We start from the raw sequence: 27481 nt of genomic DNA on the forward strand, positions 1-27481 counted from the left end.
CAACCGTGGGCACTACCAGACCGACCAGACTTGCTATCTCAAGGGCCGTTTTTCCATCTGAATTCTGCGGCCCTCAACCTGACTGTGTGGCCATTGAGTCCTGGATCCTAGCGTCTTCAGGGTTATCTCAAGAAGTCATTGCCACTATGAGACAGGCTAGGAAACCAACGTCCGCCAAGATCTATCACAGGACGTGGAAAATTTTTCTGTCATGGTGCTCTGCTCAGGGTTTTTCTCCCTGGCCATTTGCATTACCTACTTTTCTGTCCTTCCTTCAATCTGGACTGGAAAAGGGTTTGTCGCTCGGCTCCCTTAAGGGACAAGTTTCGGCGCTCTCTGTGTTTTTCCAGAAGCGCCTAGCTAGACTTCCACAGGTACGCACGTTCCTGCAGGGAGTTTGTCACATCGTTCCACCTTACAAGCGGCCGTTAGAACCCTGGGATCTAAACAGGGTGCTGATGGTTCTTCAGAAACCACCTTTCGAGCCAATGAGAGATATCTCCCTCTCACGACTTTCACAGAAAGTGGTTTTTCTAGTAGCAGTCACTTCTCTTCGGAGAGTGTCTGAGCTAGCAGCGTTGTCGTGCAAAGCCCCTTTTCTGGTGTTTCACCAGGACAAGGTGGTCCTACGTCCGGTTCCGGAATTTCTTCCTAAGGTGGTATCCCCCTTTCATCTCAATCAGGATATTTCCTTACCTTCTTTTTATCCTCATCCAGTTCACCAATGTGAAAAGGATTTGCACTTGTTAGATCTGGTGAGAGCACTCAGACTCTACATTTCTCGTACGGCGCCCCTGCGCCGCTCGGATGCACTCTTTGTCCTTGTCGCTGGCCAGCGTAAAGGGTCACAGGCTTACAAATCAACCCTGGCTCGGTGGATCAAGGAGCCAATTATCGAAGCTTACCGTTCGGCTGGGCTTCCGGTTCCCTCAGGGCTGAAGGCCCATTCTACCAGAGCCGTGGGAGCGTCCTGGGCTTTGAGGCACCAGGCTACGGCTCAACAGGTGTGTCAGGCGGCTACCTGGTCGAGCCTGCACACTTTCACGAAGCACTATCAGGTGCATACCTATGCTGCGGCGGATGCCAGCCTAGGTAGACGAGTCCTTCAGGCGGCGGTTGCCCACCTGTAGGAAAGGGCCGTTTTACGGCTCTCTTACGAGGTATTATTTTACCCACCCAGGGACTGCTTTTGGACGTCCCAATTGTCTGGGTCTCCCAATAGAGCGAAAAAGAAGAAGGGAATTTTGTTTACTTACCGAAAATTCATTTTCTTCTAGCTCTAATTGGGAGACCCAGCACCCGCCCCTGTTTTTTTGTGTACACATGTTGTTCATGTTGAATGGTTTTAGTTCTCCGATATTCCTTCGGATTGAAGTTACTTTAAACCAGTTGATAATTCTTTTTCCTCCTTCTTGCTTTTGCACCAAAACTGAGGAGCCCGTGGGAGCACGGGGGGTGTATAGGCAGAAGGGGAGGGGCTTAACACTTTTAAGTGTAGTACTTTGTGCGGCCTCCGGAGGCATAGCCTATACATCCCAATTGTCTGGGTCTCCCAATTAGAGCTAGAAGAAAAGGAATTTACGGTAAGTAAACAAAATTCCCTTCTTTCCTCTTTCCCCCCAGGATTTCAGTGTGACGTCGTCCCGTTATTTAAACCCGAGTTCTCCCCGAGGAATCTGGTCCTTGTCGCTACCAAAGGTGTCCGTCCCCTGTGTGAGGTGCTGGAGGGGATGACATGGAGTTCCCCGAGGGTAGGATAGACGTGCAGATTGTTACTTATCAAGACCGAGAAGTTATTATTTATTTTGAAATAAAAAAATCAAAGGTTTATTTGAAAGTATTTTTTACATTTTTGACCCCACACAAAACTAACCGATTCATTATCAAATTTCTCCCATTTCACACCAGGGTCCTACAAACGCAGATTTTCAGTGAGGAGATCGTCCTTTTAGTCTTTACACGTTACCTTCTTGTGACCGGTGGGGAGAAGAAAAGTGTTAGAATGCCACCAGCTCCTCCTAGGGTGCCACCGTCACCCCATGATGAGCAGGGTCTCCTCCATCCGGTGAATGACGGGGTCTTGGTGATCAGGTTACGTTTCCCGGCGGCGCCCGGACCGTCCTTCATCCTCAGGATCAGCACGAGGTCGATGATTTTATAAGACTGGAATCTCCAGACCACAGGGCGCGCTCCGTTTTTGCTTGTCTTGTAGACGTCTCATATTTCTCTCTTTTTTTTTTTTTTTTTTTTTTTTCTACTGTGCAGTTTTTGTCCGCCACCATCTTTAGATAAATGGATAAATACAGAATGCCGGGTTTATTGCTTTATTACATTGAGAGGAGCCGATATTTCCATCGGAGGAGCTGCCATCTGTTCCACAGTTGTGAAATTATGTGAGTAGAGGGGAGGAGAAAGAAAAGAAAACGTTAGTTCTTACTTACAGCACATCTGCAGCCATTTATATATTGTTTGGAAGACACAGGACTTCTTAAGTTACAAAGACATTCTTAAAGGTAACCTTTGCTTAAAGGGGTTGTCCATACAGAATGGATTGGAGTCTGTCGGTCACTCCTATAGACGGAGTATGGAGCGGTGGTCTCACGTGATTACTACCACTAAGACCTGCTCTTAGGAGGTGGGTGTCCACTAACCACTATCCGTTTTACACTTGATATTGTACAACATAACAACCTCTTTAAGTGAAATTTGTACATTTCCATCCCCTACCATAGTATGTAGCTAAGTGTGGTTTTTTTTGTCTTCACCTCTGTGCTTTGCCCTGCAGCTTCTCTCTTACTTTGTCTACTTCCTGGCTCAGTTAGCACATCAGGTTTATAGTGTGGTAGTCACTACCCAGAATGCATTCCTCTCTCTGCGGTCTCTTTAGGATGAGCGAGCAGACCCGGCTATGGTCGGGAGTGAGGAGACGGCCTCTCATGTGGCAGGGTACGGTGACTGAGGTATTTACTTGAAAACAAAACCTCATCCTTATACAGCGAATCCAAAAACAAACTCAGAAAAGAGGATTTCTTTGTCGCTCCATTGGGAGACCCAGACAATTGGGTGTGTAGCTTCTGCCTCCGGAGGCCACACAAAGCACTACACTTTAAAAAGTGTAACCCCTCCCCTCTGCCTATACACCCTCCCGTGGATCACGGGCTCCTCAGTTTTATGCTTTGTGTGGAAGGAGGCACACATCCACTCATGCATTCTCATATTAGTTATGTCGGTTGGAAGAAAAGAGGGCCCCCACGGGGCCCCCGGCATGTTCCCTTCTCACCCCACTACGTCGGCGGTGTTGTTAAGGTTGAGGTACCCATTGCGGGTACAAAGGCCGGAGACTCATGCCGTCTCCTTCACCATCCCTTAGCGGCTCTGGGAGAAGTGGGATCCTGAGCGGTCATCCATTTACTGGGACCGTGCTCCCTCCGCAGCCCCTGTGGGAATCTGCCGGACCGGAGTCTATTCAACCTCAGGGACCGGGCCCTGCAACTCTAAGGTACTCTGTGTCCCCATTGGGGACTGTGCAGGGAGCGCACCTTCTTCCCGGACGCTGCGGCAGCTGCTGAATTGAGAAGGCCGGCGGACTTCCGCGCCGACCGTGCCTGCTTGTCGGGCGCGGTCTCAAATTTAGTCCCCGGCTTCATCGCGGCCTAGTCGCAAAAATCCCGCCCCCGGGCCTGCCTGTCAGGGGTAAGGGCGGGACTGCCGACCTGATGTCGGATGTGAGGGCTGGAGCATCCTGCATATTTCCTCCCCAGTCACTGATCACTGTGGGGACCCCAGATTCCCGCACTTTCCTGGCGCCGCCCACGGCTCTACTCCTCCCCTGAGAGCTCCGGCAGCCATTTTTTGGGCATTCTGCCGGTGGAGGATTCTCAGGAACAGCTCTGCAGCTCCGGGGGACCCAAGGCAGGGAATCTGGAGGACACACACACGCCGCTTGTTAGCGGTCGGTAAGCCACACCGGTCACCCGGTGCTGGTCCCCCCTAGGGTGCCGGAATAGATACATATTTATATATATATTTCTGTTCGGTCGGGCTGTATACCCATTTTTGCCCATATACCCTCAGTGATCATTCTCCTATGAGACAACAGCATGTCGTCCACAAGGAGCAAAGCTGTTAAGGCACAGGGTTTTTTTGCGGCCTGTACCTCTTGTGGGGCTATGTTACCTGCGGGTTCCACCTACCCTCACTGTGAGCAATGCTCGACCCCTGTTTCGCTTGCTCAGCCGGAGCCTCGGTCACTAGTGGGCCCCTCGGCTCATGTAGACCCCCCTGCTCCCCCTGTCCAGGCGGCAGGGACAGAGTTCGCCTCTTTTGCTGAGAAACTCTCTGAGTCACTTTCACAATCCATGGCTCAGTCTATGGACAAATGGTCTGCCAAAGCTGCTAGAAGCTTTGCAGTCCAGACCGGTCCTTAAACAGGCCCCGGCCCCTGTTGGATCGTCGCCTCCAGGTCCCTCTCGGTCCGCCCTAGGTCCCACGTGGAGGACTCCGGCCCGGACCACAGTCCTAGACCGGCTAAGCGGGCTCGCTGGGAATCTTCCCCGACTTCTTCACGCTGCTCGGGTTCCCAGCTTGAGGACTCTCTAGAGGATGAGGCGGACGTCGCACCTACGCCATGAACGCAGTCCTAGACTCTGCTAGCCGTACAGCTGTGGCATCCGCTAACTCTGTGGCAGTCCGCAGGGCCATGTGGCTGCGCGAATGGAAGGCAGACTCGGCCTCCAAGAGGTTCTTAACCGGTTTGCTGTTTTCTGGCGAACGCTTGTTTGGCGAACGATTGGATGAGATTATTAAGGAATCCAAGGGAAAGGACTCCTCATTACCCCAGTCCAAACCTAAGAGACCTCAGCAACGGAAAATATAATCGAGGTTTCGGTCCTTTCGTCCCTCCGCCAAGCCCCAATCCTCTTCGTCCAGCAGGCCGGAGAAAGGCCAGAGGAACTCCTATGCGTGGCGGTCCAAGTCACGCCCCCAAAAGGCCGCAGGAGGCACTGCCTCCAAGGCGGCCTCCTCATGACTCTCGGCATCCCCTAGCCGCATCCTCGGTCGGTGGCAGGCTCTCCCGCTTTGGCGACGCCTGGTGGCCACATGTTCATGACCGATGGGTGAGAGACATTCTGTCTCACGGTTACAGGATAGAGTTCAGCTCTCGTCCTGCGGCTCGTTTCTTCAGAACCTCTCCGCCCCCCGCTCAGGCTGACACACTTTTTCAGGCAGTGGACGCTCTGAAGACAGAAGGAGTTGTGACCCCCGTTCCCCTTCAGGAACGTGGTCGCGACTTTTACTCCAACTTGTTCGTGGTGCCAAAAAAGGACGGATCATTCCGTCCCGTTCTGGACCTCAAGCTGCTCAACAGACATGTGAGAACCAGACGGTTTCGGATGGAATCTCTCCGCTCGGTCATCGCCTCGATGTCACAGGGAGACTTCCTGGCATCGATCGACATCAAGGATGCTTATCTCCACGTGCCGATCGCACCCGAACATCAACGCTTCTTGCGTTTCGCCATCGGGGACGAACACCTTCAGTTCGTGGCATTGCCTTTCGGCCTGGCGACAGCCCCACGGGTTTTCACCAAAGTCATGGCTTCCGTCGTGGCGGTCCTACACTCTCAGGGCCACTCGGTAATCCCATACTTGGACGATCTCCTAATCAGCGCCCCTTCTCGGGTGGCGTGTCAACACAGCTTTACCGTCGCTCTGGCGACTCTCCAGCAGTTCGGGTGGATCATCAACTTCCCGACATCCAAGTTGACACCGACCCAATCACTGACTTACCTCGGGATGGAGTTTCATACACAGTCAGCGGTAGTCAAGCTACCGCGGGACAAACAGCTTTCTCTGCAGGCAGGGGTGCAATCACTTCTTCGGAGTCAGTCACACCCCTTAAGGCGCCTCATGCACTTCCTGGGGAAGATGGTGGCAGTGATGGAGGCAGTGCCGTTCGCGCAATTCCATCTACGGCCACTCCAATGGGACATTCTCCGCAAATGGGACAGGAGGTCGGCTTCCCTCGACAGGAACGTCTCTCTTTCCCTTGCAACCAAGACGTCACTTCGGTGGTGGCTCCTTCCCAATTCTCTATCGCAGGGAAAATCCTTCCTACCCCCAACCTGGGCTGTGGTCACCACGGACGCGAGCCTGTCAGGGTGGGGAGTGTTTTTTCTCCACCACAGGGCTCAGGGAACCTGGACTCCGATAGAGTCTTCCCTTCAGATCAATGTTCTGGAGATAAGGGCAGTGTATCTAGCCCTATTGGCTTTCCATCGGTGGCTGGAGGGCAGGCAGATCCGTATCCAGTCGGACAACGCCACTGCCGTCGCATACATCAACCACCAAGGCGGCACTCGCAGTCGTCAAGCCTTCCAGGAAGTCCGGCGGATTCTGCAGTGGGTGGAAACCACAGCCTCCACCATCTCCGCAGTTCACATCCCGGGCGTAGAAAACTGGGAAGCAGATTTTCTCAGTCGTCAGGGCATGGATGCGGGGGAATGGTCTCTGCACCCAGAAGTGTTTCGAGAGATCTGTCGCCGCTGGGGAACGCCAGACGTCGATCTCATGGCGTCACGGCACAACAACAAAGTCCCGGCATTCATGGCACGGTCTCAGGATCACAGAGCTCTGGCGGCGGACGCTTTAGTTCAGGATTGGTCGCAGTTTCGACTGCCTTATGTGTTTCCTCCTCTGGCGATGCTGCCCAGAGTGTTACGCAAGATCAGGTCCGACTGCCGTCGCGCCATTCTCGTCGCTCCAGACTGGCCGAGGCGGTCGTGGTACCCGGATCTGTGGCATCTCACGGTGGGTCAACCGTGGGCGCTTCCAGACCGCCCAGACTTGCTGTCACAAGGCCCATTTTTCCATCTGAATTCTGTGGCCCTCAACCTGACTGTGTGGCCATTGAGTCCTGGCTCCTAGCGTCTTCAGGGTTATCTCAGGATGTCATTGCCACCATGAGACAGGCCAGGAAGCCAACGTCCGCCAAGATCTATTACAGGTCTTGGCAAATCTTCTTATCCTGGTGCTCTGATGACGGTTTTCCTCCATGGCCGTTTGCCTTACCCACTTTTCTTTCATTCCTTCAATCCGGAATGGACAAGGGTTTGTCACTCGGCTCTCTCAAGGGCCAAGTATCGGCGCTCTCCGTATTTTTTCAAAAGCGCCTAGCCAGGCTTCCGCAGGTCCGCACGTTCCTGCAGGAAGTTTGCCACATAGTCCCACCTTACAAGCATCCGCTAGAACCCTGGGATCTTAACAGGGTGCTAACGGCTCTTCAGAAACCACCTTTCGAGCCGCTGCGGGATGTCTCTTTATCACGTCTTTCGCAGAAGGTGGCCTTTCTAGTGGCAGTTACATCACTCCGGAGAGTGTCTGAGCTTGCAGCGCTATCATGCAAAGCCCCCTTCCTGGTGTTTCACCAGGATAAGGTGGTTCTGCGTCCGGTTCCGGAATTTCTCCCTAAGGTGGTATCTCCTTTTCATCTCAATCAGGATATCTCCTTGCCTTCATTTTGCCCTAATCCAATTCACCAATGTGAAAAGGATTTGCACTCTTTGGATCTGGTGAGAGCACTCCGGCTCTACGTGTCTCGCATGGCGCCCCTGCGTCGTTCAGATGCGCTCTTTGTCCTTGTTGCTGGCCAGCGTAAGGATTCGCAGGCTTCCAAGTCAACCTTGGCTCGGTGGATCAAGGAACCGATTCTCGATGCCTACCGTTCTTCTGGGCTTCCGCTTCCTTCAGGGCTGAAAGCCCATTCTACCAGAGCCGTGGGTGCGTCCTGGGCATTGCGGCACCGGGCTACGGCTCAGCAGGTGTGTCAGGCAGCTACGTGGTCTAGTCTGCACACTTTCACGAAACACTATCAAGTGCATACCTATGCTTCGGCAGACGCCAGTCTAGGTAGGCGAGTCCTTCAGGCGGCGGTTGCCCACCTTTAAGAGGGGGCCGTTTCGGCTTTTTTTATTGAGGTATTCTTTTACCCACCCAGGGACTGCTCTTGGATGTCCCAATTGTCTGGGTCTCCCAATGGAGCGACAAAGAAGAAGGGAATTTTGTTTACTTACTGTAAATTCCTTTTCTTCTAGCTCCTATTGGGAGACCCAGCACCCGCCCCTGTTCCCTTCGGGCTGGTTGTTCTTTTGTGTACACATGTTGTTCATGTTGAATTGTTCTTTTGGTTCATGGTTCTCAGTTCTCCGAACATCCTTCGGATTGAATTTACCCTAGACCAATTTATAAGTTTTCTCCTTCCTGCTTTTGCACCAAAACTGAGGAGCCCGTGATCCACGGGAGGGTGTATAGGCAGAGGGGAGGGGTTACACTTTTTAAAGTGTAGTGCTTTGTGTGGCCTCCGGAGGCAGAAGCTATACACCCAATTGTCTGGGTCTCCCAATAGGAGCTAGAAGAAAAGGAATTTACGGTAAGTAAACAAAATTCCCTTCTTTTCACTATGTAGAGAGATGAGACCTTCTGCACGTCTATAGAAAAAAAATCACATCACGCTTTTTTTTTTTTGCCATAGAATAAAATTCAGTCCACAGCAGAAAACGTTTGCCATATTTGACCCCATCCTTATGTCACTTCATGGCATTTCTTCCTCCTAAATCTTCCCCCATCACCTGTGAGTGATATTATGGAGAATGGGAAAGAATCGCATCAACTAAGACCCGTAACATTAGAGCGGGGGCCCGAGGGCTGAGGAGCAGAAAAGTCACCACTGCTCTGCTGACCCCATAACTGCAGAGTCCAGACCTCCTCTAATAACATCAGCACAAACACTGCGCCTGCCGGGCACTCCATGGCCAAGCAGCTGGATACCGCTGTACATGACCAAGCACAATGCCGAGCAGCTTGGGGCAGCTGCACAATATCGAGCCGTACATGACCAAGCACAATGCCGAGCTGTACATCACCAAGCACAGTTCTGAGCCGTACATGGCCAAGCGCAATGCTGAACCATACATTATCAAGCACAATCCCGAGCCATACATCACCAAGCACAATGCTGAGCTGTACATCACCAAGCACAGTACTGAGCCGTACATGGCCAAGCGCAATGCTGAACCATACATTATCAAGCACAATCCCGAGCCATACATCACCAAGCACAATGCTGAGCTGTACATCACCAAGCACAGTACTGAGCCGTACATGGCCAAGCACAATGCCGAGCCATACATTATCAAGCCCAATCCCGAGCCATACATCACCAAGCACAATGCCGAGCTGTACATGGCCAAGCGCAATGCCGAGCCATACATTATCAAGCCCAATCCCGAGCCATACATCACCAAGCACAGTACTGAGCCGTACATGGCCAAGCGCAATGCTGAACCATACATTATCAAGCCCAATCCCGAGCCATACATCACCAAGCACAATGCTGAGTTGTACATCACCAAGCACAATCCCGAGCCAAACACCACAAAGCACTATGCTGAGCGTTGGCTGGAGCTGTGTAAATCCGCCATCATTGGACTCTGGAGTAGATGTGTTCTGTACAGTGACGAATCACAGTTCTCTAAGGGAGGGGTCTGGGATTGGTGAATACTAGGAGAAAGTTACCCATCTTGTGCCCTCTGTACAGTTTGGTGGAGGAAGGATAGTGTTCTCGGCCGTTATCAGGGGTCGGCTTCTTAGTTTAAAAGAAGAGAGATCAGCGCAAGACATTGTGGACAATTGTATCTTCCAGCTTTGTGGGGACAGTTTGGTGAAAGATTTTTTTTTTCTTCTCCCCCATGTTTATAAAGACAGGGATGGTGGAGTTTCTTGTAGAAGAACACAACAGGCTACACAGAGCCCAGACCCGAGTGCAGACCTCAACCTCATCCAACAAGTAGACCAGAGATTGTGAGCCCTGGCCTCTCCCCATCTTCAGTGTCTGACCTCACAAATGGGCAAAAATTACACAGACACCTGCAAAACCTTAAGGAAAACTTCCACAGATGCTCAGGAGCTGTACTATCTGCAGAAGCTGACTCCATAGTAATGTCTACGGATGTAGAATGGGAGCTCAGAAACGCTCCTGGAGATGTAATGTGGAGGGGGCATACATTTTTCTCTAGTCACCCTCCACGACAGCACCATTAAATATCCGTGCTGTCGTGGAGGGTTCTTAGAAACCGAATTACCGGTAAGAACTAATTATTTTCTCTAGTCACCCTCCACGACAGCACAGATATTTAATGGTGCTGTCGTGGAGGGTTCCTAGAAACTGAATTACCTGTAAGAACTAATTCTATTTTTTTCTCCATTATAGTGTGTGCTGAAAAATTGGGACTTGATACCTTTTCATGGATGTTTGGATGCTAGGGCTTACCGAGCATTGTGGCCATCCCTTCATCGTAATGGTAGAAAGACGGGTTGTGTAATCATGGACTGATTCCAGGAATCTCTTCTCCTGATAGCAGTGGGTTCGACAACAATCTGTGTATGGGGGGGCTCCTGACAATTGTCAGGACCATCAGGGGAGTTAATTTTCCAGCATGTATTATTTCGGACTTTTCCCAGAGATTAACCACCTCGCGGCTGTGGGAGATAACATCGGACTGCTCTGCCAAAGGAGCGCCAATGTGTATAGGAGAGTCCGCATTCGAGTGGGTTTTAGTCTCCAAAGAGCATATCTGGGTGAAGGTATATTGGCTGCTTTGACCATATAATTTGTGAGAAGCTATTCCGTCCACATGGGTCAGTATAACTTAAGAACGATCTCAACACCACTTATCAATGCCAGGAAAAATCTCTGCAGTTCTCAAGGCTAATTGTGTCCAGTGGCCATTCAGGGTGTGTCACTGTATGAGCTGCTACAAACCTCCAACGTACTCGACTTATATGTGGAAAGCAAAGGCTTTATAAACATTTGACAGAGAGGTTGAACATTTTACCGAAAAGACGTTAACACACGATGTAGTGATTTTCTCTCACCAGGTCCTTCACGGCCTCTTTATGGGGCTTCTGCGAGAAGACTGTGGAATAAACACAATGATTATTCTGTCATCTTTCTGGAAACAGCATGATTCTAGGACATGGTGATGTTAAGTCATTGCTAATGAGATGTGTTGGGGTCACTGAATTCGTGACGCACATCCGGCCTCGTTAGCGACGTTGTTGCATGTGAAACGTACGATCGACCATTAACTATCAGAATTACTCACCAAATCGTTGACACGTCGTTCTAATCCCAAATGTCGTTGCTGTTGGACGCAGTTTGTTCGTCGTTCCTGCGGCCACCCGCAATGAGGAAGGAAGGAGGTGGGCAGGATGTTCGGCCCGCTTATCTCCGCCTCTCCACTTCTATTGGGCGGCCGCTTAGTGACGCCGCACAAACCGCCCCCTTAGAGAGGAGGCTGTTCGCCGGCCACAGCGACGTCGCTAAGCAGTTAAGTCCGTGTGACGCGTGTTAGCAATGTTGTGCGCCACGGGCAGCAATTTGCCTGTGACGCACAACCGATGGGGGCGGGTGCTGTCACCAGCGACATCGCTAGCGATATCGCTGTGTGTAAAGTGGCCTTTACAAATGACGTAACTTCTTCTGGGTCATTAACTGTGATTCGTATGATTTCGGTTACCGTTTGATTTCATTACATTGTCTTTGGTTGACCTTTATCTATCACAGTGTGCGAGAGAAGTATGGAGAACTGGGAATTTTAAAATGGTGATTAACATTTTTTTAATTTTCAGCGCCTTTCGACTTGGCACGGTTTCCATTAAAAACAAAAAACAGACTGTACTTTAGTTATCCTCCCTGGGTCCAGCGTTGAGTCTCCACCACTACTTCTGTGGTCGGTGATTGTCTGCAGCGCAGATGTCAGTTCAACAGCGCTCAGTTCAGTTACCTTGGCGTCTCACGCCATCACCTCAGACAGACTCTCTGAACTCACTGATTGGCTGCAGCGCTGTCAGTATGATATCAGTACAACAGACACAGGGAACAGTTATGGTGGCTCAACATTGGACCCAGGAAGAGTGAGTAAAGCACAGAATTTTTTCAAACAAACCGCAACTGATGGACACAGCTCTTCTGAAATATGAAGCACACAACATCCTTTTCAGCCAGATTCCACCTTGAACCAGTCTGAAAAAGTGCTTGGAAAACACCAAAAATGCTGAACATATTGCATAACAATATGTTCCTTCATTTTGAACTTATTTTAATCTCTTCTGGCTTCAGAAGCTGTGACATGGCTTAAAAAAGTATCTTGACCATTCTTTTGCCGGCTTTCGCTCGGAATCTGCCATTTATTTTATGAACGGAAAAAGCCAATGTCACTTACCCAGCTTGATCTCATTTGATAGACAATGTGATAAATACACAATCTGGATATTATTTTATTAAAATACATTTTCTTATCTCTGAAAACTCACTGTATAGTGCAAGTCACTGGCTCTGTCCCTAACTTGCTGTCACAAGTGTGTTGTGTCCACTTGTTACCTCTGGGGGACCTGGGATCAGGAGGTAACACTTAATTTATCGCAGGTCCTCTGTGGAGCCCACTTGACTATTATCCTGTATTGGGGTGGATTTAATATAATGCTGAAGGAGTTAAGGAACCTTTTCCTTCTGGCTGAGATTACTCATTGCCTTAATTACAGCTGCAGCATCTTCTCATCACTCCCTTCTGCTACATTTACCAACTCCTGGCTTCACTCCATGCCAGTTATTGATCCTCTATACTAACAGCTTTAAAGGAGCCTGTCTCTGGAGAAGCTCAGGTGTTCATTTCTGTTGAAGAGGAGAAGTTTCCTGCTGAAGAAATCATGGAGTGCTATTTGTTGAGTCTTTCCCAATCTGTCTTCCCTTCCTCGGGTTTTATTGCAGTAGCGAGGCTAATGTCTCTCTGGCCTACACTAGTCAGGGTGAGTTCAGGGCCAGCGAGAGCTTAGGCAAGTGATGATACAAAGGAAAGGGGGAAGGCCCCATCTAGGGACGTTAGAGAGTGCAGAGCACAGACTCATGTGAGTCTTAGGAGGTGACCCTGTTTCCCAATCCCCAGGGCCTTCAGTTGTACATCTTCTTTGCTGTCCACTGCCTGTGGTCAAGTGTAATCTGTGTGTCGCTGCAGACACACCAAGAATTCAAGCAGTGGGAGCAGGTCATTGTCTTTCTGTGCCTACTCACATGCCTGTCAAACTGCAAACATCCTTAACCTTTCAGGACAGGTAAGTTATTGAACAACAGCAAGTGCGAAACATTCTGGGAAGTGAAGAAAAGGAAGTCCTTGCACTTATAGTGCTGGCGGAATGCTAATGAAGAAGAACATGAGAACCTGAACAGAGTCTTTTGTTATGAAGGTACGTGCACCAAATGCAGTTTAAATTTTGGGGGACTGTGGTTTTTATGTACATGTTATATATTAAACGATGCGCATACTTTAGAGGTTATGCATTTTGGAAATTGCAATTATAGAAATGTTTGCTATTTACGAATATTTTTCAGGTAAGAACGTGCGCACAGTGTATGCTCTGTTGGGTCTAACCTATCCGTACAGGTGTGACTGTTATTTTAATCTCTGCTGAGATGGTTTATATGCACAAAAAGACGTAGAAATTAGAGAAATATTGTAACACAACTTGAATCCGTCTGCCAGCATCGCACTTACTTTGCCATTTGCCGGTGTTTGTGTCCAGATCCATATAAATATTTTCGGTTTCATCTTTCGGTTCTTTAAATTCAACTATTGGGACAAAGGAAAATATGTTTCTAAACATAAAAGAGTAGCGATAGAAAGCATTTTATCAAGGAAAACCTTAAGGGTATGCTCACACGACATGATTGTGCAGTGGTTTTTTTTCCCCCAAAATCTTGGTAATCAAGATGTGATGGTTTGACCGCATGTGAACATATCCTTTTAGTTTTTAGAAACCATTCTTAGTTACAAATGTATAACTGTGTAAACTTGTGAATCTTGTTTCGCTGGGACTTGCAATACCACTGGCTGACTGAGGTAACAGTGTGGTTCCCAGCTGAAGTTACCACCTTTCAGCTACAGCCAATGGGAAGGCACCACACCCTTCTTATTCCTCCTCCAGTCAGCTGGTCGCTGCCAGATATAGTCTTGTAGTATACTGCTTGTCTCTGAGTCGCACCCTGCGCCTGAACTTCTGATCCCCGTGTTTTGACCTCTGCCTACTCTCTGACTACTCTCCTGCCTGCCATGTTTTTACTTCGCTGCCATCTCTGTTTTGACCTCTGCCTGATTTCCTGACCACCCTCTTGCCTGCCGATTTTGTCCCTTTTTGTACCTGCTGGTTGGGACCTTGCCTGACGACTACTCTTTCCTGGATTGCAGCCTTCCATAGGCAGTGATCTCCTGAACCTTGCTGTAATTCCAGATCCCTGTACAGGGTTTAAAGAGTTTCGGGGTTGTTGGAATCCTGCTGAGTGGACAGCTAGCCCTAGTCTGTTCGTGACAGCCATCCTGAGTGTGGTCCCGGGCAGACGTCACACTTGGACAACCCAGAAACAACCACTAAACATTTCATTGAACCAAATTGTTTTATTCTGTATGCTGTGCACATTTGGTCTCTTACAGATCAGATGTAGATCTTGAACGTTCATTGATCTCGTAGCGATCTATCCTATGATCCACTCATTAGTATGTGAGACCTGGACAACCAGAAGAAGCCACTAAACATTTCATGGAAATGCATTATCTTGCTCTGTCTGCTGAGCACATTTGGCCGCGTCAGGATCAGATATCACTGTTGGACCATCATTGATCTCCAATAGTCCACTCATCAATATTTGAGACTAGGACCATCCTTTTAACAGAGGAAAATAAGCCGCTGCCTCTGGTGGTTACTAGTATAGAGCATGTTAAAATCCATGGCTGAACATCTCCTGTCTAGGAAGAGTCTAGACCATATTAGCTGGTGGGCTGCTCCTGCCTAAATCATGTTTTATTCTTTATTAATAATAGTATAATTATAGAACGATTGTTCCCTTGTTGGATTCTTTATTGCTCAGTTACCTTTTGATGCCGGTTGGTTATTACCAGGCAGAGGAATCCGTTTTGTCCAGTACAGGAAAATCAGGGCTATGACGATGAGGAATAGGACTAAGACCAATGAAGTCACTGCAACCGCGGTGGTAACATGACTTGTCCCTTTAACAAATAGAAATAGTTTTTATTTAGGAAACGTTTTTAATCCAACTATCCTGGAATTATGACATATGTAACTATATGAACAAGCAAAAGCAAGACTACGTCAGAAATACACCTCGTTCCAGAATTGGATTGGGATGGCTTTGTTCCCTCCAGAAGTTGAAAAAACTATTAATATATTAGGTATTTTGCTGTATGGTGTCGTTCCATGAGCTGACTTTCTAGTGCAGTATCGGTAATGTATCTGAAGTTGGCTCTTCCGATACATTTGGTGCCACTTAATGGGGGCAGTCGTGTAATAACTAGTTTCACCTCCCAAGTGCGAATGCACAAATGTTAATCCACCAGCTCCATCTACACCTTTTGGACTATGTGAATTCAGGGTTTTTCAAAGAATTTTTGGAGCAGAAACTGAGCCTAAACTCTCTTAACCCTCCTCCAAACTCAAAATTTGGAGTTTCCAAAATTCTGAATTTTTTTATGAGGTTTTGGAACAAAAAGTTAGCATAAATATTGAGGAAACTCTCCAAGTCCTTTTCAAAACTACAAAAAATCCTCAAAAACATGGAGTTCCATAATTAGGAAAGCAGTTTGGGATATGATTGAAGACTTTAATATAAAACCTGATGCCATTTTTGAGCAGCATATACAAAACGATATTCAAAAAGAAGAGCATGTGGAGGATTCAGGTGAAAGTTTTTGCTTATGCCTAAACAAGTAAATCACCTGGTTTTGATGTTACTTCTGTCTCCGACTTATTAAACAGCTCTAAAAGAGAGAAAAATATAGAACAATAGGAATTTACCGAAATTTTTGTTCAACAGTTTGTCGTACTGTAAAGGTGTAATTGAGCCTAAATGATGACCTGACATGTAGCAGCATTACATCTCGGCCTGAGCTCATAGCACAACTTGTAGAGATGAGTCAATTCATTTCAAACAGAATTTGAATCAAAGTTTAGAAAAATTTGCCGGACCTGGAAAACTGAAATCATTTGCAATTCGCCCGCCACTATTTTGTACATTTATTTTTTTTTTTTTTTTTATAATTCTTTATTTAACTTGACATCATTAAACAAAATGTAAAGCATGGAGATACATTGCACATAGAAGAATGCAAACAATTTCAGGTAAAACAAAATATAGACTGGACTGTCACAAGTTTTTACAGAGCTACGATGGCCTCCGGGTCCCCAGCGGTTGGAAGACAAAACAGCCCAACCGAAGGAGAGAGAGTAAGAAAGGAAAAATCATGGGAAAGAGAGAGATTGGAAAGGATCAAAGAAGGAACGAATGAGAGGAAGAGGAAAAGCAGAGAAAGAGGAAAAGGGGGGAAAAAAGAGGGGGCAGTGAGGGGGGGCAAGGTCCGCCCCTCCACACACCTTCATCCATATGGTATCACTTTCTGTTTGTCTCAGTGTCTCCTTGTATTCATCTGTCTGTTGAAAAAGTCGAGCCAATAGTACCAGGTGGCCCAGAACTTCTCGTAAGTATCATGTATCGAAGACGTCAGGTCTTCCATATGCATAATGTTGTTAACGCTCTCAATCCACAGTGACACGTTAGGACAGGTGACTTTCCTCCAGTTAGGAGGAGCACATGAGCGGGCCGCCATAATTAGAAATCTCAACAGCGAACGTTTATATGCAGAAGCTGACATTTCGCTGTGCTGAAGTAGGTATAATGCTGACCCCATATCTCCCGCATACCCTGTTATTTTGCGGATAATCTGACTCACACCCGCAAACAGCTTTGCATGGTTTTACGGAGCATTGCATTTATCCTGTTCAAGAGGGCTGCAACACACTCCACTACCAAAAGATGTGTAGGAAAGTACCCTCTGCCCTGCTATACCACCGACACATTGGATCCACTTAAGGAAACGTGTGTGGGGCGTGGCCTGGACGGCAATGTGAAGAGACGTGTTTGTGGAGCTCTCCTGCAAACACCCTTGATAAATCCTTGAATACCGCTGTTATCACTGCCTCAGCCGGCTGTCAGGAAGATAAGGTGGTGAGGACTTATCTGGGGTGAGTCTGGTGGATGCAGAGAGGTGCCTTGGTCCGTCGCAGGCAAAAAGATAATGGAGGCGGGAAAGTCCCCAGCTCTCAAGATGGTGCCATGATAAGGCAGGAAGCTGAGAAAGTTAATGCAGCCTGTCAGGAGAGGATGCAGATCGCTGCAAGGCTGGAGAAATTTGCCTGGACTCCAGAGAAATCACTTCAGCATATAGATAACAGAGGTGAGATAGGAGAGGAGGGAGAAGACAATCCAGCTCTGATGAGATGGGGGATGGTGAAAAGCAGCAAGATAATACAGAAGTTGAGAAAGCACATAGTGCAGAGGAGGCTCCAGAAAACCCCACTTTAAAGGACGTTTTTGCAGTGGTGTCTTTTTGTAAAGAAGCTCTGACTACCCTGACAAAGCAAGTTAAGGGATTACAGGCAGAGGTTGCTGACATTAAGAAAGACCTCAAGAAAGCAGATCTGAGAACAGCGGCTGTGGAGGAGAGAGTGGGGATAACAGAGGATCATATTACAAAACTACAAAAGTCTGAAAAAACATTTGCACAGCAGATAGCTGAAATCATGGCAAAAAAATGATGATTTAGAGAACCGCTCTAGAAGAAATAACATCCGAATTGTCGGCATCCCTGAGAAAGCAGAAGGAAGAAACCCCACTGAATATGTAGAAGACTGGCTCAGGGGGAAAATGGGTGCTAATGTCTTATCCAAGCTCTATGCTGTGGAACGTGCACACAGAGTCCCGATGCAGACACAACCAGCAGGCAGGGGCCCTCGCACTATGCTAGCCAAGCTCCTCAACTACAGAGACAGGGACACTATACTGCGAAAGGCAAGAGACATGGAGGATCTTATGATTGACGGCCAGAGAATTTCCATATACCCGGACTACTCCATTTCTGTTCAAAAGCTACGTATGACTTTTAAAGAGGCGCCTGCGAGAGATGGGGGTGCAATACTCAATGATGTTCCCGGCAAAGCTAAGATTGATGGCGTTGGAGCGGGTGCACTTTTTTACAACTCCGGAGGAAGCCATGCAGTGGTTGGACGCAAACGAAAAGCGGATCCGTTTGAAGGAATGAGCTGACTGTCTGAATCTGCAGTGTGTTGGAGAAGGCCGGCTGAGGCTCTACAACATCCTTAGGAGCTTACAGGGGACCCTTCTTGTTTTTTCATTTTTTTCTCCCCCTTTTTTTTTTTTTTCTTTTTCCTCCTTCCCTTTGGGATTGAGGTAGTATGCAGGGGGAATGCGAAGGGTTTGATGTGAGCTTCGCAGGACATGGGGACTGCCTAATTAGGCGCGGTGGTGGTATTTACAATTTGAGATTCCAGTTTAATTACTGTTCGCCATTTTACTGTTATATTGTTTGAGTGGAATATGATTATACATAGACAGGGTGGGAGTGGAGAATTGTTGGAAAAGGGACGAGTTTTAAAATGTGTCTAAGAGGGGAAGGCGAGGGAGGTAGGGGGGAATTTAGTAGGGATTATGGACCAGGTTTGGAAAACCCGATGCTTCACGGGAGTACTCAAAAACATGAAGTGGTGGGGAGCAGGAGGGGAGGGGAGCAGGGGGGGAGGGGGGAAAGGGGTAGGGTGGAGGCAGCATGGGGAGATACTACAAGGTTTGATGGTTTTACTGGGTGGGATAATGGGGGATAGACTTAAGGTGTTGAGTTGGAATATTAGAGGGTTATCAGATAGGTCTAGGAGAGCGGCATTAATTAAATATGTTCAAGACCAGAACCCGTCAGTAATATGTCTACTAGAAACGCATCTCACAAAGGAGACAACACATGTTTTAAATAGGAGATGGGTGCAGAAGGCCTATCATTCCACCTTTTCCAACTATGCAAGGGGTGTATCACTGCTGATCCATAACTCTGTGCAATATGAAGAGATAGAAGTGTATGTGGATAAAGAAGGGACAGTGTGTGGCCGTCAAGTGTAAAATATTTGGCAGACTCATGTGTATAGCTGCAATATATATACCACCTCCATATAAGTGCACCAAACTAAGGGAGATAAGGGAGTTCTCTGAGAAGGGGGGAGTAATCCCTTTTTTACTGGTGGGGGACTTCAATAATGTGATAGACCTGTACTGGGATAGGAGTAGTAGACCTCCAGGTATTCAGGATAGTTGTATGACTTCGTTTGGCACTCTTATTGGGGAACTTGGAATGGTGGATGCCTGGCGAGTGAGGAATGGGAGAGTATCCTGCTTCTCTTGTTATTCGGCTTCGCATAACACTCTGTCCCGCATTGACATGGCTCTGGCTAGTGATCTGATGGATGCAATGATAGGCGACGTGCAATATCTGACGAGTGATTTCAGATCATAGCCCAATTCTAGTGTCCATACGACGGGGGACCCTGACAGGGGGAAGGAGGGGAGAGTGGAAGCTTCATCCAGCATGGATCCGTCATATTAATATGGGGAATATAGAACGGGATCTTGGGGATTTCTTTATCCACAACGAGGGTAGCACTGGTCCGCTGGTGGTACGGGATGCGATGAAGGCATACCTCAGGGGGCTCCTGTTCAGGGATATCTGTAGACGTAAAACACAGACGAGGCAGGATGAAAAAGATAGCCTGGAGGCCTTAGATAAGGCAGAGCTGGAAGCAATCCGGAGTACTACTACGGACGCGAAGCAAAATCTTAGGCAGGCGCATGAACAGGTTAATAAGATGCTTTTGGAGAAGGCGGTAAGGAAGCAGGCATTCCAAAAATTGCATTTTTATGAGGAGGGGGAAAAAGTTGGTCATCTATTATCGGTCATAGCTACAGCTCAAAGGAGTAGCTCATTTGTGCATGGTATGGACACGGTGGAGGGGACACAGGTCACTGAGGTTGAGGAGATCCTTGGGGTCTTTAAAGATTTCTATCGCACGCTATTTTCTTCTAGCGGAGAGATGAGGGTGGAAGAGGTGAACTCATTTCTTGAGCGAGTTGAGCTTCCTGTGTTGTCTGTGGTGGATAGAGATAAACTGGAGTCACCTATTACTATTGATGAACTGGAGGACGCTCTGCATGGCATGAGCAATGACAAGGCACCGGGAGCAGACGGGCTACCAGTTGAAATTTATAAACAGTTAGAAGAAATCCTATTACCCAAACTATTGAAAGTCTTTGAGGTGGCGGAGGGGGAAGGTGTATTGCCTGAATCTATGAGAGAAGCAATAATAGTAGTAATTCCTAAGGAGGATAAAAATCCGAGGCTTCCAGACTCATATAGACCCATCTCTTTATTAACAGCGGACGCGAAGCTTCTGGCTAAGGTGTTGTCAAACCGGCTGACTGGAGTTATATCTAACCTAATACATATGGACCAATCAGGGTTCATGGCCAATAGGTCAACAGCTGCTAATATCAGGAGATTATATCTTAATCTACAGTTGCCGCCTGACAACCCTGGCCGGAGGGTGATCGCTTCGCTAGAGGCCCAGAAAGCGTTCGATAGTGTTGAGTGGGGGTATCTGTGGAAAGTGTTGCAGCATATGGGTTTTGGCCCACGGTTTGTAAAGTGGGTGCAGCTGTTGTATAATAGGCCTACTGCTAAAGTTAGAGTTAACGGTATGACCTCCACAGCGCTTGAGTTGCACCGGGGAACAAGACAGGGCTGCCCACTTTGGCCGCTCCTATTTGCTATTGCAATAGAGCCTCTGGCGGCGGCTATTGGGAAATCAAAGGAGATCCATGGATTTAAGTATGGGCATTTAGAGGAGAAAATAGTTCTTTATGCTGACGATTTATTACTTTTCCTGGGGGATCCATCAGCCTCATTGGATCATGCCATGCGGATAATAGAGAAATTTGGAGAAGTTTCGGGACTGACCATTAATTGGTCTAAATCAAGCCTCTTTAAAGTGGATGGGGAAGTAGCCTGGACAAATGAGGATACTGGGGCTAACAAATTGAAGAATGTGGATGAATTTAAATATCTAGGTATCCAGATATCTCTGCCAGTAGAAAAATACATACAGGTGAACTTATGGCTTCTCCTTAAAAAATTGAGAGCCAAGGTGGATGCCTGGAACAAGCTACATTTGTCAGTTGTTGGAAGGGTTAATTTGCTAAAGATGGTAGTAATGCCTAAACTCCTATACATACTGCATAATGCCCCTGTTTGTATTTCAAGGAAAAGATTTAAAGGGATAAACTCGCTGTTTAGGGACCTGGTGTGGGGTAAAAAGCAGCCTAGGGTGCGATTAGAGACTTTACAAAGGCCGAAGGATGAGGGGGGTCTAGCAATCCCAAATCCGGAATTGTATTATATAGCGGCGCAATGTCAACACCTCAGGGGTTGGTCTGATCGAGAGAAAGATGGGGGCATTAAAGAAGTACTGGAATACATAGTGGGTAGAAGTCCATTGGTAATGGGACTAGAGGATGGTGCGGTGGGGCTCCTGGGTAGAACATCTCCTACAATGGCACTTATAAATAAGACCTGGGATAGGCTGAAAAGGGTGAGAGGGGTGACCCGGTTAACTAAGTTTACACCTATCTGGGATAACAGTAATCTCCCGGAGATTCAGAAAATGGGGAATATTGAGGAGTGGAGACGCAAGGGTGTAGTATACATGCATCAGATATTGGACGGGGGAATTGTGAAATCGTTCCCGCAGTTACAGAGTGAGTTTCAGTTACCGGCGTCCGGCTGGCTTCACTACAGTCAATTAAAACATGCGATTGCAGCCCAAGCGGCTAAACAAAGTGTGGCCATACAGACTGACCTGGTACTGGAGTATGTGTGTAAGGGCGGAGGAAGCACTAAAGGGATCATTTCTGGCACGTATAAAGATATACTACATACCTTTCTTTTAGACTACCCGATTAAAGCTAAATCTAAATGGGAGGAGGAAGTTGGGCCGATAACGGAGGAGGTGTGGGAGAGTATCCTGGAGTATGTCCCTAAACTTTCCATGAGCGAACCGGCCAGACTGTCTCACCTATACGTGATTCACCGGGTATATAGGTCTCCCTTACTGATGTTTAAAATGGGGTTGAAAAGGAATTCGGAGTGTCCAAGGTGTCAGGGATCTGACGCAGGTATTTTTCACATGATGTGGTCTTGTCCGAGACTGGTCTCCTTTTGGACTAAGGTTATCCACAAGATAGGAAGAACATATGGGTGTGTCCTCCCCAGGGAACCAGTGATATGCCTATTGGGATATGTTGAGGAGCTTGGGGTGGAAAATACTATGAAAATTGTCATTGCTAGGCTGCTATATGCGGCAAGAAAGCTAATCGCCAGGTCCTGGATTAAAAAAGACCCCCCGACCAGGGGAGAGTACATTAAAAGGGTGAAATGTATTCTTCAGCTGGAACAGGGAGTGTATGAAAGAAGGGGGAATGTTAAAATGTTTGAGAAGCTATGGTCTCCTTGGCTGCAATGCGGATAGGACGAGTGATGGACCAGTAAACTGATCTGGGACCGGGATAGCCGTCTGAGACCTCTGATGTGTGTGTTTTGTTTTATTTGTGTTACTAGTTGTTCCTCCTGCACAACGGGATGGTTGCTATACTACAGTTGAAGGGTATTCTAAGTGTGTACTAAATGGGATGTAGTATCGGGGAGAAGTGTTGCTGCCGGGGTGGTGGGGGGGGGGGGGGCGGGAGGGGGAGTTAAAGGGGTAATAGATGTGATAAATTTAATTTGGATGCCGATTTGTTATTCTGTTGTATGTATTCTGTTTTAATAAAAAAGTATCTGATTTAAAAAAAAACAGGAAACGTGTGTGAATGAGAGGAGACTCTGTACCAACGAGAGAGAAGTTTGTAGTTTGCCTCCTGTAATCGTGAGCTAAAGGACGTCTTATGGGCCAGACGAAATATGTTGGAACGCTGCTACAGTGAGAAGGTTATACCTAAATCTCTTTCCCATTGCAGAATGTTGGGGGGATGTGGCTGATCCGGGAGCAAGACCAACAGGGAGTAGTACATTGAGAGAGTATGTCTAATAGGTCCCGATGCTAGGCAAGTGGATTCATATTATCTGTCAAAAACTGCGTCCTAGGTAGTAGTGTGTTTATGTGTTTAGTGTGATCAACTTACGGATCCAAGCAAATTTTAGTGCGGGTCCAATTGTAGGATGAGCTTTCAGGGGGGGTGGGAAAAGCAGAGGCGGCCCAGGAGAAGGTGCATAGTGAGAAGTCTGAAGAGCTCTGTTCTATCTGGACCCACGCCTTATGTTTGTTTCTACACCAGTCAACAATCCGCGCCAGGTGGGAAGTATGTACAGCTTGAGATTCGGGAGGCCAATACCCCCTTCAGCTTTGGGTCTACATAGGACAGCACGTTTAAAACTAGCTCCCTTGCTGGCCCAGATAAAGGCCGTTTGAATTGCATTAATTGTTTTGAAAAAGGCTGAGAGGACTGCGATAGGCAGAGCCTGTAGCAGATATAATATTCTCGGAAGAGTATTCATTTTTAAGATTTGGCACTTACCAAACCAGGTAAAGTTAGATTTGGACCATCTATCACAGGCTGCTCTTACAGTTTTAAGAAGTGGCGGGAAATTGTATTGGTGTAACATCAAAATGGATGACATAATCTGTATTCCTACATAGTTTAACATTTGAGCTGCCCATTTAAAACTAAAAGCTCTCTTAAGGTGACTCACAAGTGGGGGAGGACCAACACCAAAGCCTCCAATTTTGAAAAATTAATCTTGAAGTTAGAGAGGTGAGAGTAGCTGTGGAATTCCGCCATTAGATTAGGAAGCAAGATTCTAGGGTTAGTGATAAAGAAAAGGAGGTCATCCGCATAAGCAGCAATTTTGTGTGTGGAGGAGAGAATTTTTACCCATTTAATATTCCCATTAGGCTGAACGGAACGTGTCTAAACTATTTTGAACATTAGCTCCTCACATGATCCCAGGCACCATGGTTCAAGCAGGCTCATGTGATCCCAGGTATTGTGGATCAAGCTCCCTCATAATGCCTTCCACTTATCACTTGACATGGTGTAGCACAGCTAATCTGGAGAAACTATCATAGGCTGTATAAAAGCTGAGTCAGGGAATGCAGCAGCCATTTTATGATCAGTAAGGATTGTGACAGATGGTCACAGCTTTGCATACAGCTCTAGAGAGAAAAATAAGCCATAAAATTCTAAATAAACATTACAGAAAGTGCTACACCACAACAGTGAAATACTGCTGCCATCCGTTTACCAATATTCATATATGTTGAGGTCACCTTGACATTACTAAGGCTGTGTTTATGTTAAAGACCCCAAAAGATTGAGAAGATATCCTATGGAGAAGGGATACTTTCAAGCTTAGGACAACTCCTTAGGGTATGTGCCCACGATCAGGACTCACTGCGTCCTGGATGCAGCAGGTCCTGACCTGGGGGACCACGAGTCTCCGCATGAGACTGCAGCTGCTCATACCCACGATCAGGGTTCAGTGCGCTGCGGTCTCTCGCTTGTGTTCTCCCTACAGAGGACACACGCAAATCCGCAGCAAACAATTGACATGCTGCGGCTTGGGATTCCGTGCTGTAGGTCAGTGTTTGCTGTGGAAAAAACAAGCACAGTGGGCATGGGATTTCTAGAAATCCTGGCCACTATGCTTATACTGTACAACGCAGCGTTTTGGGCGCAGCTGAATAATGCTACATCCAAAACCCTGCAAACACGGATCGTGGACACGCACCCTTAAACTTCACGCTTCTGGAGAAAAGGACCTCCCTGTCCTTAATAAAAAATACTGTTCGAGAACGAATAGGTATACAACATTTTTCAATGTGTGATTGAAGTATATTACTGAATTACCAATGTAATGCTGTAATTAATAATCTCCCACTCACCACGCTCTCCGATCCTGTTTACTTGTATAGTCGTCGTTGTGCTCGTCTTTTTAATTCTGTGATTAGATGTCTGCACGTCACACGTATAATTCCTGGAATCACTCAGTTTCGCGAATGGAATTTCATATGTATTAGCCGAGCTGAATTCCTGAATATTTTGTCCCTCTTGATAAAAGGCAAACTGTAGCACTGTGTTCTGCCTGTGGGCACTGAGCCTCGTGTGACATGTCAGGGTCAGGCGGTCACCTTCTGTCACCAACTGTGGGCTCTGAGTTATTGTTGGGAGTGAGAAAAGTGCTAGAAAAAAAGAACACAGAAATAAAGTCACACTGTCATAAGTGGTAAAAGATTAGGTTATAGAATATGTTTGAGGTCATACTGTATGAAAAGTGGCATCCCCATTTCCAAAAAGTACGAAATAACAGGATATACTCTACTTTCCTCTGGATGCAGTATCTGTCTGTATCTGTTTTCTCCCTTTAAATCTGTCATTTCCATTTTCAAATTGGTGCCCAATGATGAATGTCTCCATCATTGTGATTGCTTGGGTACTACTTCTGTGCCCTTCTGATCTGCTGCTAGACATTGCTGGTACCTGGTGCAAACACTGATACCAGCAGATGCCATGATGTAAGTCGATTTGCATAACCCATGACAGTAATTTCTCCCCTGTGGACAGGAGCCACGACAGGTGCCTCTTAGATGATGGCATCTGCAGCTCTCTTTGGCATGAAGGTTATGTAACTTGGCACCAGGCTGGCTAGTCAAAAGAAGCTATGACTCTCCCACGGCTCATGTACTCTGGTCAAAAATTACTGTCACGACCCATGGTTCGGGTGATGCTCATTGATTTGCACAGACTAATCAATAGGGAACAGTGGAGGTTGAGGGAACGCGTTCCCTCTGTTAGATCCTGAAAAAGACGTACCTAAAAAAATGGGATCACCACTTATGAAGTATTATTAAGAATCATCAATGTTTTATTGTCAATAGAACACACATAAAACACATAGTGAAAGTGAAAAAATACCGATAAACGAATACACACAGACAAATACGGACATCTAAAATCAATTAAAAGCACTAATGCACTTGAGAGATACCCACATTGAAAAATGTATATTCTTGGTCCAATGCCAATAGGCTGTAGTCAATATTGAACAAACCCTGAAATACCCCTATGTTTGTGCCACAAGGAGAGGACTTTCCACAAAATAGAATAGCAGCTTATGCCGAGGATCCCACAGATACTCAAATGAAATTAACTGGCTGGCCCATGGCAAAGTGAGCAGCAGAAAATAAATGAACAAGATCAAAAATTGTACAGTTCACAAATTCACAAAGACCTGAGCAAGACACCCAGCAGGCATTTCAAACAGGTTTTAGATAATCAAGCAAGCGGGCTACAGTAATGCCCAGAGAGCAACTAAGGAAAATCCCTCAGGATGACATACCAAAACCTCAAGGAGGGTGCAGCAAAAAATGCTAAAAAAACGTCCGGGGCAGGGCAAGGAAGGGTGGTGGACCAGATATGGGTGGCCCCACGCGTATCGCTACCTCTTGGTAGCTTTGTCAAGGGCAGACATTAACACCACTAAGACATATGTGTGTACTATTTAAAGGGTAAAATACTAAATAGACAATATGAATCACCTGTGTGAGCAGCAAGGAGGTAGGACCCAGCATGCAGTCTAGAAACAGCAAGAAGTGAAAAGGCGTTGCTAACAAATACCAACAACGCTGAAACAAACCACGCATGCGTTTAGGCCCACAGTCAAACGCATGCGTGGAAAGTATGGGGAGCGCTCGTCATGGCCGGACGAAAAAGGGGGGGGTAGGAGGGATGAAGGTTCTCAATAAAGAGCGGTGTCTGTGGAAACAGAGGGCCGACTTGTATAAAGGGATACGCTAATGTTAGGACTCATGAGCAGACTAAAGAGAAATGCCGAATAATATTGACTACAACAATATATAGTCTGCACATGTGTCAGAAATAGGTAATGCCATGCAGGACCAAGAATATACATTTTTCAATGTGGGTATCTCTCAAGTGCATTAGTGCTTTTAATTGATTTTAGATGTCCGTATTTGTCTGTGTGTATTCGTTTATCGGTATTTTTTCACTTTCACTATGTGTTTTATGTGTGTTCTATTGACAATAAAACATTGATGATTCTTAATAATACTTCATAAGTGGTGATCCCATTTTTTTAGGTACGTCTTTTTCTTGTTCTTGCCACGTAACGCAGTGTACCTTGGAGATCCCCGTGGGTGGTGCCATCCCACTGTCTGTCTTTCCCCTCTGTTAGATCCTCTCATGGAGCTAATAAATACATGTTCTCCAAAATTAAACATCCCCATCCGCTATGTATGGCCTGGCCACCAGGCTTCCAACCAGGAAATACAGTCATATGAAAAAGTTTGTGCACCCCTATTAATGTTAACCTTTTTTCTTTATAACAATTTGGGTTTTTGCTATTTCAGTTTCATATATCTAATAACTGATGGGACTGAGTAATATTTCTGGA

The 27481-nt window shown here is 47.0% G+C and overlaps 2 protein-coding genes across 10 annotated transcripts in view; one reads left to right on the forward strand and one right to left on the reverse strand.

The window, feature by feature from the left end:
• The window catches only part of LOC142258168 (methyltransferase-like protein 25B), a 119951-nt gene that overhangs the window by 71681 nt on the left and 20789 nt on the right, over nucleotides 1-27481 (forward strand). The window contains exons 9-11 of one of the 6 annotated variants that reach the window (XR_012727716.1): nucleotides 1624-1751; nucleotides 1909-2393; nucleotides 10267-11643. Coding sequence is in view for 2 of the 6 variants with exons in the window: in XM_075330661.1 (XP_075186776.1) it covers nucleotides 1624-1751; nucleotides 1909-1935 (155 nt within the window). In the remaining 4 variants the exon portion in view is untranslated. Of the gene's footprint in view, nucleotides 1-1623; nucleotides 1752-1908; nucleotides 2618-2887; nucleotides 2961-10266; nucleotides 11644-27481 lie in introns of those variants that run through there. The other 5 variants (XR_012727717.1, XR_012727715.1, XM_075330661.1 and 2 more) reach the window with 5 other exon arrangements.
• Nucleotides 1794-27481, reverse strand: part of LOC142258179 (Fc receptor-like protein 3) — a 31726-nt gene continuing 6038 nt past the window's right edge. For 2 of the 4 annotated variants that reach the window (XM_075330682.1, XM_075330679.1), the window contains 6 exons: nucleotides 24954-25250; nucleotides 15839-15880; nucleotides 14978-15112; nucleotides 13607-13681; nucleotides 10932-10972; nucleotides 1794-2370 (listed from right to left, as the gene is read on the reverse strand). In XM_075330682.1, coding sequence (XP_075186797.1) covers nucleotides 2317-2370; nucleotides 10932-10972; nucleotides 13607-13681; nucleotides 14978-15112; nucleotides 15839-15880; nucleotides 24954-25250 — 644 coding nt within the window. In that variant the 3' untranslated portion in view covers nucleotides 1794-2316. Of the gene's footprint in view, nucleotides 2371-10891; nucleotides 10973-13606; nucleotides 13682-14977; nucleotides 15113-15838; nucleotides 15881-24953; nucleotides 25251-27481 lie in introns of all 4 variants that reach the window. The other 2 variants (XM_075330680.1, XM_075330681.1) reach the window with 2 other exon arrangements.

This window comes from Anomaloglossus baeobatrachus, chromosome 12, assembly GCF_048569485.1.
Source record: "Anomaloglossus baeobatrachus isolate aAnoBae1 chromosome 12, aAnoBae1.hap1, whole genome shotgun sequence".
Classification (NCBI taxonomy): Eukaryota; Metazoa; Chordata; class Amphibia; order Anura; family Aromobatidae; genus Anomaloglossus; species Anomaloglossus baeobatrachus.